The sequence below is a fragment of the Aulonocara sp. 'chitande type north' Nkhata Bay genome, linkage group LG23, assembly GCF_057382095.1.
Source record: "Aulonocara sp. 'chitande type north' Nkhata Bay isolate Kocher_YH1m ecotype deep benthic linkage group LG23, A_spYH_male_GT1.1, whole genome shotgun sequence".
NCBI classification, from domain to species: domain Eukaryota; kingdom Metazoa; phylum Chordata; class Actinopteri; order Cichliformes; family Cichlidae; genus Aulonocara; species Aulonocara sp. 'chitande type north' Nkhata Bay.
In genome coordinates this window covers 4947381-4959478 of record NC_141365.1, presented here as the reverse complement: position 1 = coordinate 4959478, position 12098 = coordinate 4947381, and the positions used below count along the sequence as shown (strand labels likewise).

At 42.5% G+C, this 12098-nt stretch overlaps 1 protein-coding gene across 2 annotated transcripts in view; it reads right to left on the bottom strand.

The window, feature by feature from the left end:
- The window catches only part of trabd2b (TraB domain containing 2B), a 69745-nt gene extending 62394 nt beyond the window's left edge, over window positions 1-7351 (bottom strand). For both annotated transcript variants that reach the window (XM_086283810.1, XM_086283811.1), the window contains exons 1-2: window positions 6916-7351; window positions 3771-4340 (exon numbers count right to left, since the gene is read on the bottom strand). In XM_086283810.1, coding sequence (XP_086139936.1) covers window positions 3771-4340; window positions 6916-7029 — 684 coding nt within the window. In that variant the 5' untranslated portion in view covers window positions 7030-7351. The remainder of the gene's footprint in view (window positions 1-3770; window positions 4341-6915) is intronic.
- Window positions 7352-12098: the final 4747 nt, after the last annotated feature.

Below are 12098 nucleotides of genomic sequence, written 5' to 3'. Positions count from 1 at the left end.
TATTTTGATTTCATTTCTGTAAACCTCGCCCAGCTTTTGGAGCCATTCATTACCCTGGGTTCTCAATATTACATTCACCGCCTATAAATGCTCATCATCTAAGTGCCACGCACAGCCAAAAACCTCAGTATCCCCACAGAAAAAGTCATTCGCCGTCGAAAGGCTGTATTTTATTTTTACCATTTCACTGCTTTTAAATCATCTTCAAAATTGCTGATTTGTATCAGTCTGAATTGGAAAACCAAACACAAATCATATTTAATATCATATAAAGTAGTAGTGACTTATGGGAAAAGTCTAAACACTGTTAAAAGGAATGTCTTTTTTTCCCAGACAGACAAAAGTTTCACTTTATGGTCGCTGTGTGTAAACTCAGCGGTTGCTATCGTTTATTTTTTATTATATGTTTGCAAGCACATGTTGGAAAATCTTAATGTCATCACTTTGCACATTATTTTACCATAAAGAAATACATTGTTGTGATACTTTGGCCATCTCCCCAGGCCTGAAAGTGCCCCACTGTGACCACAGCATGTGTGAGGCTGCAGCGTCAGCACAGCAGAAAGCCTCAGGCTGATGTCTGCTCTAGCAGAGGAATGCCACAGGAGCTGCACTGATTGAAATAGACACATCAGACTGTCACTGCATCTGTAAACAGGGCGCCTCCTAATCGGGAGGAGAACGCCTTCTTACTCAGAGGAAACTGGATTCACCAACCACCCTCCCGTCTCGTAATAACATTACCCAATCTCCTTTCAAGCCTAAGGTGACGGCACTCGAATCTGTCACCGGTCATCTATCTCTCGCTCTCTATTTGCGCAAGTAGCTTGAGCTGATGGAAACTAATGGTCAGAGGTTGAACAAGGGACTCCATCGGACTGGTCTCTGTCTGCCTGCTCAGCAGTGCCCAGGCTGACCTCAGCAGACTGCCAGTCTCCTTACCGCTCTGCTGCTTGTGGCTCCGCTACCACCTCCCACCATGACCCATGACCCCCGCCCAGGAGAAAGGCGCCACCGATACGATGCAATTTCCCTTTGACGTGGTCCAGTGGTCTCAGCTGCCAAGTGACCCAGGCAAAGTAAATATTGTTGCTTATCACAGGCCAGCGCCACCACCAAATTTCCCAAAAGAAGTGTTGGACTAAATCAATTTTTCTTCCATGTCCCAACTCCAAAAATGAACAGACTCTAGGTGCAAATAAGCCAGTGGAGTTTGATGTTGCGATAATAACACATGGTACAGTTGCTATTATTATGGTGATAGTGGCATTTACTTGATAAGTCATTATGTAATATATGTATCTACCCTTGAGGGAACAAAAGACATACAAAGAGTGTTGGTTATGGAGTGTACACTCTCTCTGCTGACTGCACTGTCTCCAGCCTTTTCCAATCTGCGCTGAAAGCACTTGGTACCGCCCAGCTGTCAACCTACATCGGCCTTCAAAGGACTGGAGAAGAACCATGCACCCTGCCTGCCTTTGTTTCCACAGCCTTAAACTGCCTCTCACAGAGACATCCACACCTCTCTGTCATCTAAAAAGACCAGAGAGAGGTCTCAGACAAACTGCACTCTTGTTAGACCACAATTGTCTAAAGAGGGTTCTGCTATACTTGATATCTCTCTGACCCTCCCACGCTACCACAAACACCACCACTAAACAGAAGATTACTGCTTTAAACATGCCTCCTCCTCCTATTCCAGAGAGGATGATATATTTGCCGTACCACTTTTCAGCCAAAAACTGCTTCCTCTAAATTCATGAGTCACAAAGCAGTGCTTCGAGACCACCCATCTCCCAGGAGTCCACTGTACTGGTACTGTAACAGTGGGACCGGGCCCTCCACTGAGATACCTACAGTGTGATAGGTGATAAATGATCAGTGATCACGTTTTTAAGAGCCTCTCTGTAAAGTCAGAGTTATGGGATGGTGTTAAAAATGTACTTTTTATTGGGACCAAATTATCTGTGAGCCAGCCAGGTTTAGAGTAACTCCCATTTTAGCTCTCCCTTTGCTTATGTTTCAGATTAGCATTAGCAGCAACAAGATGCCGGTCACTCTCCATGCAGCTCCTCCGCCGTCTTTCCCCTGTTTCTTCCTCCTTAGTCAATGTATCTCTGACTTTCTCTCTCTGGTGTTTCACTTCTCTTTCCCCTGATTCCCACCCACGCATTTTCTGTTCAACTTTTGGTGTATCCATCCTTCTGACCTCATCGCTGTTATAGTCAAGCGTAGAGGGATCCAATCAACCATAGTGTTCAGATTAAATCACAAATTATTATAATTGAGAATAATGGTTTCCATGTCAGTTTCAGTTCAGCTCTGGATTGTTCTCATACATGTCTGGAAGCAAAGGGGGTTGGAAGCTCTGGAGTCGGTGGTGCCTATGTACAGGTTGGGTGAAATTCAAATTATTTGTGATAAAAGTTCTATTTAATGTGCTTATCTGAATTTGAAAGATCGTCATATGATTTTGTTTAAAGCCTTTTCATGCAAAAACACATCTCAAAGATTAAAGTCAAGTCAAGGTTCTTTAGAAACATAAACGCTATTTTCTAAAACTGGACGTGTGCTGCTTCTCAACCATGTTTGGGTGTAATTTAAGCAGTGTTGTTTTTAGGGGCAGTGACTGTCGCACTAAATGCAGATCAACATTAAATACACTAAAAACAGGAAACATATTATTACCCTTAAGGTAATAAGAAAACGACACCTGTACGGCACATAATAGACATAAACACTGAAAAAAACTCCCAAAGGCAGTGGCAATATTCTCCCGAGAAACATAGTGTGCCTGCCCTAGCTTATTTCTAGGGTTAGTAAAGCTCTCAGGCATGTGCAGGGCATGCAACGCGACTTTGACAGCGTAGTTAGGAGGTGCTGATGAAAGAGGAGAGGCAGGAAGCCCGCTGCGTCTCAAATTAGCTCCCGAGCCCTCCGTCCTCTCGCATGGAGGTTCAGGCCCTCACAGATTCTCTTGCATTACTCAGTCAACATGGATGTATGAACCTTTTACATGTAGAGCGTGCCTTTGTGTGTAGGCAGTCCACGCAAACGTGTTTGATTATGAATACTTTGTGAACACACATGCAGATTTCTCATTTCAAATTTTGTCAAAAGGCTGCATTAGGGAATAAAAACTATTAGATCATCTTACTCCTTCTTTTGAGGCTCAATAGAGTTTTGTCTGGGAACTCACATGCCCTGAAAAATGTTTTACAGCCTCTATTTTAAGTAAGCTGCTGACTAATTCTTTAAATAGAAACATATTTCCATTGCTTTTTACATGATACAATCAATTAAAAATGCATATGCACCCTGTGTTTTGCTGATCAAGTAATTTGGTAATTACACTCCTCTCAAATTGCAGTATGAGTTTAGGATTACTGCAGAGAGCTTGACACACAGTCTGCATTAATAAATGAGAGAGAGCGCTCCTCTCTTCTCACCTTCTTCAGTGTGTTATTGTGTACTCTCTCACACCCTTTTTCCAGATTCAGCAGTTAAATATGTTTGTGTAGTGAGGTGGAGGGACGTTCATAACCATAAAGCTGTCTACAGCAGACATGTTTTAATCACTTCTTTCTCCTTATGTTGTCTTCTCCCACATTCTTAGTTGCATGCAGTATATGTGTATATATTTTCATGTATTCAGGAGGATAAACGATGCTCCAACTTCACCAAATTGTTCTTGTCATTTCTTCGGCTATTCTGGCTGTGTACACACAGGAAAAATAAAGGCAAAGACAGTCATTTCATCCTCTTACCTGAGAGAAGTTGAGTCCATTGAGGGGATGACACTGCTCCTCCACTTGCTCAACTGCCCCTGTAGTCTTTCCCATTCGCTCTGCCTCTTGAGCTAGAAACAGGTCGAGCACTGGTGTCCCCCTGGACCGGACGTCCCATTCTGTGAGTGAGTTTACCATCAGCATTACCCACACAGGCCTCTTCCTCTCCCAGTTCCCTGCAATAGCATTGAACAGGTAGTCAGCATACAGGCCTCGGCCTCGCTGGTCAGCTGTCATCCAATAAGGCATCATGTGTTTGACGTAATCAAGATGGCGTTTGAGTCGGCGGTACAGATCTCGAGGTAGCAGGGTCTGCAGGTTTTCTCCGTGGGGCAGTAACTGGCAGCTGGTCAGTTTGGAGATGGTCAGGGGATCAGTCAGGTCCAGCTCAAAGTAAACATTATTGCTGTCATGGAAAGCCTGCTTGGAGCTGTTGGGAATGAAGTCCCAGACTCGGGTGTAGGGCACGTGGATGGTACCAAATAAGTAAGAAGGTGGGTGAGGAGGTGCCCGCTTTACTCTCCAAAGGAAAGAGTTCATGTCACTTTGCTATAAAAAACACACAAAAAAGAAGAAGAGGAAAACGATTTTAACAGTAAACAGAAACAAAAACACCAAAACCATCATGTTAGAGCTCGCATTAAAACTGAAAGTGACAGATTTTTCCTCTGTTGTGGTTTACTGGCTCATGGGCTCAGGTCAACAAGTTAAAAATTTGAAATACTATTTTAAAATTACACCGCAGGAAGTATGAAGTCTAGTCAGCCTGGGGCTGTGCTGCGAGCACTTGCAGTCAGGGAGTTTATAGAGGGGCCTTCTGGGCTGTAAACAGACCCCCGTGTATTGTTGAGGTGCATACCTCGGTTGCCAAAGCCTCTTTAGGCCTGGGAAGCATTTTCAGGGCTGTGGTGCAAATATACTACACTGGAGCTCATAAAAACCATGAAAGAAACCTGCACTCAATTCTGACCTCACTATGATACTTATATTTGGGATTTTACTTTCTTTTTTTGACATCGGGCATGAGGACGAAATGCTGACAGTCTCAAGTACAGCACTGATTTTGTCTCCAAAGTTTGTGTTACAGCTTTTTACTGTTGTGGTTGTCTTTAATAGAAAGAAATGTCAAAATTGAAATTAAATAATCACAGTCGTTCTAAATGAATATAAGGCTCTACTGCATTTAAAACATGTTTCTTATTAGCTGCTCTGCAAATGTGCTTTGCATGTGCTATGACTTTGATGTTGGCATTATTTAAATATGACAAAAAATAGCTTTTATAAACAATATCAAACTTCTGGCCGCTGAGACACAGTGCAATCAGGCATTTGAGGGATGAAACCCATTACTGTAAAATAAAGTTTTTCTTAGAAAATGTTTATTTCTAAAATTTAATCAAGATTTTCTTCAGCTGTGCTCCACTGCATACTGCCAATGCTGCCTTTGTCATTTCAACTTTTCAAATAGCGGTGCTCTTGTGGTATGTTTCTATAATCATCATAATTAATTGCAATTTACATACCGTAATTACTGGCACCAACTTGTGCTAGACAAAATAAATCAAAATGACCATATTTGATTTCAGGGCAAAATTTTTTGCAGACACACTGCGTTTGTTTCTGTGTTTCTAACCTCATTTTCACTCTGGGCAAGGCCACTCGTCTGCGAAGAGTAACGGGAAAGGTTTGGAAGGGATTCATATCATATTTTGGAAGGGCGGAAACTAATAAAGCATTTTGCACGTCCACCGTTAACGACGTGTACTTGGGCCTAACCGTAAACGAAGACGTTTTGACGTGGAAAGTGAGACGGTGTTCGTGTAAGACCTGAAAAGAGGCGAGAGCCTCTCTACTAAGGCAGCTTTGACTTTTCTGGCGAGCCTTGACGCATGGGGTTCCTTTTTATGGGGGTAATTACACTTAACAGAAAACAGAGACCACTGTACTGATGCATTAGAAATCACATGGAGCAAGCCTTCAGCCATATCTGACAACAGTACTATTATAGGACAACCTAATACAACAAAGTCTGTGATCTGTGAACAACTCCTTAATAATATCTTCTGCACACTCAAGTGCCAAGCGTTTTGTTTTTGTTTTGGACTGTTTCTGGGCTCTTGGGCAGTTTTCATGTGCTGTATTTTTTTTCCAACAGAAAAGAGTGTTGGATATGATTCTTGAAGTCACGATGGCCATTAACTTTCCCCCCGCTCTTTATGTCGAAAATGCAAGAAGTGGAAGTCAGACAGCCGGCTGGGCAAGCACATTAACCGAGCTGGAATATGTCCGGGCTGCACTCCGGCACTTCCTCACGGTCTGCGAGTTCAAGCCACGTCCATAATTTTACCAATATGCCCGATAAGTGTTTTAATAAGCCGCCACAGTACTGAAACACGATCACTTCTGAAAGGTCAATGAAACTTTCCCAAATGAAGTAAGTCACCCGTGGGTGTTCCCACTTGCGTTTGTCACATAAACAGCCATAAAGTTGGCAAACGGTAACAGTTTCTCTTGGCAGTCTCCTTCACGTTAAGTCCCCACTCCACAGTTTTACTGCAGTATAAGGGTCTTTCATATATACCTGAACATTTACATAAACATAACGCACAAAAAGTTATTATTATTATTATTATTATTATTATTATTATTATTATTATTATTATTATTATTATTATTATTATTATAACTTTAAGTTATTGTTACTATAAATTTAAGCATAAGTAATAAGAAATTGTAGGCTGTTTTCTTTAAAGTCATATCAGCCTTTGCGCTTGTTATAGACAAGTGTCTAAGTCAGAAAAACAGCCTAATGACAAACTAGACTCTGCGCCCCCCGTCGTAGAATCTCCCTCCAAAGTGACCCAATGCTTCAGTGGAGTTTCGCCATATAATTCAAAAAGAAGTTATTAGAGAGAAAGGGGTGTTTAGGATGAACAGACAACAAGTGTCACAAAGCCGTAGGGTTGTTATTAGCACCATTCAGTTATGTGGGCTAAATAACGACCTTGTCGGGGCCAAATCTTTGCTTGGAGTAGCCTAGATTATTATTAACTTTCAAATACGCGTCCATCCCGGTGCACACGGAGAGTCACCGACTTAAGAAAGCCCTCCCAACACGACTCACCGACTTTGGAGCGTCGCACTGTCTCGGTCTGCCCGGTCGGTCTGCGCCCCAGGGTGCCACAGCGTGCAGCAGCGCGCTCAGGAAGACCCAGCTGATTCCAGGCAGAACGACCATCCCGTCGATGTTATTGGACACTTGTAGGAGTCAGCTCAAAGCGGACTTTTCTCTCTTTTCTCCCCACTCTGTCTTCTCTGTTATTGCCCGGTTTCCCGTCTCCTTTGAAGTACAAAAAAAAAAAGTTACCGGTGGCCTCTGGGCTCACATGTGCAGGTCGGCGAGAGGACCATTCCGCCTCTTCGCCATTCCCGACGCACTCCACTTGTGAAAGTATCTGTTTCTGCTCTAAAATTTTCTTGGCTCCTTCCAACCCGGTGCAGTCCTGAAGCAGGAGCTATAAACTCTTTGGAGAGTTTGCGCTCCACGAACTTGGAGCGTCTTGACTGGGAAAGAGGGAGGTGGGACGGTCTGAGTGAGTACCCCACCCCACCCATAATACACACAGCCCAGGTTCTTTTAAGAGGAGGGAGCACAGGTTCATAGAGAAATGACAGGTTTCCGCGAGTGAAGCAGCTCTAGCCACGCAGACCCCCAAAACAGTGCAGATTGGAATTAATCTTCTCATTAGCTGCTTATTAAGTTAATTTAGTTTCCATTTCGATGTTCCTGATATTTTTCTAATAACCCGAACTCAGGAACTCGTTTTTTTAAATTGATCCCAATGATCTTAAATGAAATATTTGCTATAGTGGTTTATATACCACAGCCATGCGCTATGATTGGGTATATGTACCTCATTATTATGAGGGGGGCTGTCACCACTAACCAAGAGCCCAGAGGGCTCACAGTACTAGCAGTCCAGAGGTTTGTTTGGTTTGGTTTTCGGCAGAGTCATTTCAAAGATGTAAATGAACACTATTTCAAATGCTGTCATGTGCTTCCTCACCAGTAGGATCCCATTCATCTCTGTCCTTCTCTGTTTGACATGCCTGCAGCAATAGGCTGCATTTGAACTGTATGGATAATCTTGGACCTTATATGCATGATTAATGGATGCAAATAAACAGGTCTAAGAAAAGACAACTGTGAGAAGTCTTTTATTTATCTTCATTCCACCACTCTTCTTAAGATGTATTAGTCATGATGAGGAGCAGGCATTCTGAAATCAGCGCATGTGTTGAGAGATAGTGGCCCCTCTGTGCAGGCACCGATGTCAACGCTCCACTACTCTACTGTGACCTCAGTTATTGTCCAAGTGGCAGACAGCGTGACAGAGTCAAGTAGTGGAAATTTATCATGGGGACCCCTCAAACAAGTGGCACCGAGCCCCTCCCGGCAGGCTGGGCAGACAGACCTCAGACAAGCAGCTCTTTGTCCTCTTTCATGTTCTCCCCTCCTCTCCACTCCTCTTCTCACCACTCCATGTTCACTTCTGTTACTGGGCAGCTCGGTCCGTCTGCACCCTTATTGTATTTTCCATTCAGATTGGCTGTTTGTGTTGAGTGCCTTTGATCAAGTTGTCTTTTAACCAAGTTTCACGTTGTAAAACTGTGACACTTCTGCTCTTTGACTCTTGACTCTGACTACTTTCGCTGGGAGTCATTTATCAAGATTTGAGAGTCTGACAGGTAGAAAAGTTAGCATGTTTTTGCTTTATGGATTTGCACAATGGTCCACTTGAATGCCACCTCATATTTTCACATACTTGAAACAGAAGGAACAACTCAAGAAAACCATGCTAAACAGATCTAATCTCTGCATCCTCACTACTCGGTTTCTCCCTTTTGTGGCTCTTGCTCTGAGACAGGTGTGGGACTTCAGTTAACGGTTTCATCTAGTCTAATGTGGCCACCTGTAGACCCAGGTACATGCTTTAACCACGCCTCGTAGAAGGCTTCTCTTTGAAGGAGCTTTCCACATTCTTGGCTGGTTAGAAGAGGGCTTATGAGCGGCTGGCTGCAGGATATTCCTGGACTGGGGCCAGCACTTACAGCATGGTGCACGTATATAGCTGGGGACGAAAGAAGACTTTAAAGTTAATGTTCTGTTAGCAGATCGCGGCAACGTCCACTTATAGAGCACACATCTGGGGAGGTGTTGGAGAGAGAAGGAGGCAGGAAAGGGAGAGAAAGAGAGTTGACTCGGCTGCAAAAGTATTCTTGACATGTTAAACAAGTCTGCAGCTGAATCCTGCCAATAGGCCTGTCCACACTTTTACTGGCTTTGCATATTTTTCTTTAATATGTCAATTACATCCAGAAGAAAGCATACAGATAGGGAAAGAGTAAATATGAGATTGAAGGCACCCTGTTAATGTCTGTAGCCCTTCAGTTCAAAAGATCTGCTGTCTGCTTGTCCTTGTGGCCGTCCACATGTCTGATATTGTGCAGAAGTCCTGGCACAAAACCCCAATTTTAACTCTGCACCTTTGCCTCAGAGTCATTACTTGTCTTTTGTTATGTAATGCAAGAAGTATTATTTCCTTCATAAACACCACCGGTGCTCTACACCACATGAAAAGAGAACATCCATTTATATCCAGTGAACTGTACAGAGATGTGTAACTGTAACTGAGGCTGGAAATGCATGCAAACTATTTTGTTTATTATGTACACAGGGACCCCTAGTGGTGTGAAGAAGAATTAAGCATGTGCACATTGTGGACAAAAGTAAGAAGAACAAGGTGGGATGGGTACCATGAGGGCATAAAAATTGCGCTTCAAAGAAACTGAGTATGATAAATCTGAAGGAGTGGCTTATAGCTTCAGGCTTCCATACCTCAGAGTCTGACTGTCAAGCTCGAAGGCCCCACTGGACACTCCCTCTTTCTGTCTCTTTCTGGTGTCTCAGCTGGACTAAACACGCATTCCCTTCACTACCTCCACCCATTTCTTGCTCAGGGTCTAATATCCTCTGTCCTCCTTTGAAGACGTCGAGTAATAATATTGACAGAGTCTCTGGTGAAAGGTTATTGTGGTTCCCTTTTCCGGATGTCCTGGGAAAAACGGGGGGTAAAATGTAAAGGTTAGGAGGTGGTAGAGAAGAAGGACAATTTTATGTGGTGAAATATATCAAAGAATCCAAGGAGTGGGCCCAAAATGTATCTGTTTACCCTAGATGAGTAAAGCAGAGATAAAAAGGAGGAAAGGAGTTCAACCAAGTCTAACGTGTAACGGCTATTTTTGGTTAGTCTCCAAGAATTTCTGCTGCCATTGGTGGGTCATGCAGACACTGATTTGTTTGGTGACAGCACATTTGGGTTAAATAGTTTTTCCTAGTAGTTGCAGTGATGTCTCTTGTTGCAGGTCAACACATGCAATTGACGGCCACACGTCTATCTTCATCCAGAATGAGCAAAAGCAGAAGGGGAAAGATGAGAGGAAGAGATACAATGACAGAGGTCATGGCAAGGGTTGTTTTTTCAGGAGTATTGTCTCATATAGATTTTTTTTTAAACATCTGTCATTATTTTGGGGGGAAGTAAAGAAGAAGAGACATGAGTCTGAGTCGGGGAGAAATAGTTCAGTTTAGTTAAATGAGATCAAGATTTGCATTTAGGATGTATTAATATTTCAAAATATACCTTTTAGGTTCTTTTGTCATGCTGTATAATAGTTACAATTAAGTCATGGAAAGAAAATTCACACTTTCACAGTTTCTTGAGATGCTGAATGAATGAATGAAAGCACACAGCCACCCTGTTTCCAGTTATTTGTGTTAAGTGGTTGCTGGCTCTCGCTTCACATTCACTGTGCAGACATGTGAGTTACAGTCGTCTCCTCATCAAGCTCTCAACGAGCAGGCAGATTAGTACATTTCCAAAAATGTTGAACTGCTTCTTCAAAGGAAAAAGCCTGACTGAAAGAGTGGGAAAACAAAGCAAATGTACAATAATTCCAATTTCTACTTGGGGTCACTGAATTGTTTGATTGTCTGAAAATGATTTGAATCATCATATGGGTGATTTTGGGACCGGCGGACGCTCTCCGCCATCATCATCAAGACGCCTAATAAGGGAGTATTTTTGGATGAATGGAGTTGATGCTTTTGGTACATTTCCACAAACTAGAGCTGTTTTGACAGCGTGCGGTGACCACACACCTTACTAATATGCTTCATGTTGAAATTTCCCTTAATATGCGTGCCAGCTGTTGATCACTTTCCATTTAATGATGAAGGAGACTCATCTTATTAGCAACAATGTACTTCTAAGGTCATTGTGGAAATGGTTTCTATGCTGAGATTTTGGTAAAGCAGCAGTTTTGATCATAATTTGTATTTTTTTTGTGTGGTCATTTTGTATATGTGCACACATACTGACGCTTTCACAGAGAGCCATATCTTGTGTTTGTTTTCTAGAGCCTATAATTCTCTTACTTCAAAGGCTTGGCTGGCAAAGTCACCCCATGATGCACTGCACTCTCTCCCACTGATCACTGGCATTGTTAGTAATTGTATTACCCATATCTGGAGCACCCCCTGCTATCTTCCCTCTTCTCCCCCATTTACCCCTGAAAGCCAAAGCTGAAGAGTTGGAGGAGTGAAAAGGCTCGTCCTGCTGTTAAGAAGATCTGTCTTTTGGCTATTTGAATGGTAAAAAAAAATAAAGTATGGACAAATAATGATGTTTCCCTTCTTGTCATTTAAGCATACATACTGGTTCTGCTCCAAATCTCAGAGCTGGACAATGGATGCCATTAATATCACAATATTATGGTAATACAATATATATTTTGCCAGTGTTAATCTCTATTATACTGTTGTTGTTCATTGTCGGTGTCCTGTTTGGGGTTTATTCAAGCAGGGTTCAAAGAAGGCCACCAACGCCATATAAGGAATTTTTCATTGACTGGGGAGCACAAACAGCATGTGTTATGATATCATTAAATCAAAGCCTCTGGTCTGCACTGGTGTGCAGGGATCAGATGAGCTCTTCTCTAAGTCGACAGAAATCTGGGTTTGAACTTGACCGTCTTTTGAAGATGGTCATCTGCACTAATAAGGTCTTTTGAAGATTATCATATTGTCCGAAGATGCTTTATTGCCGCACGTATAGTAAATTTGTGGCATGAAAGGTTAAAAAATAAATTATGCTTTAAGATCAATAGAGAACAGGAAGCATTGGTTCAGCCGCTGTCTGCTCGTGTTGTTTTTCCACACACAGCTTTCCCTAGTTTCTGTGATTT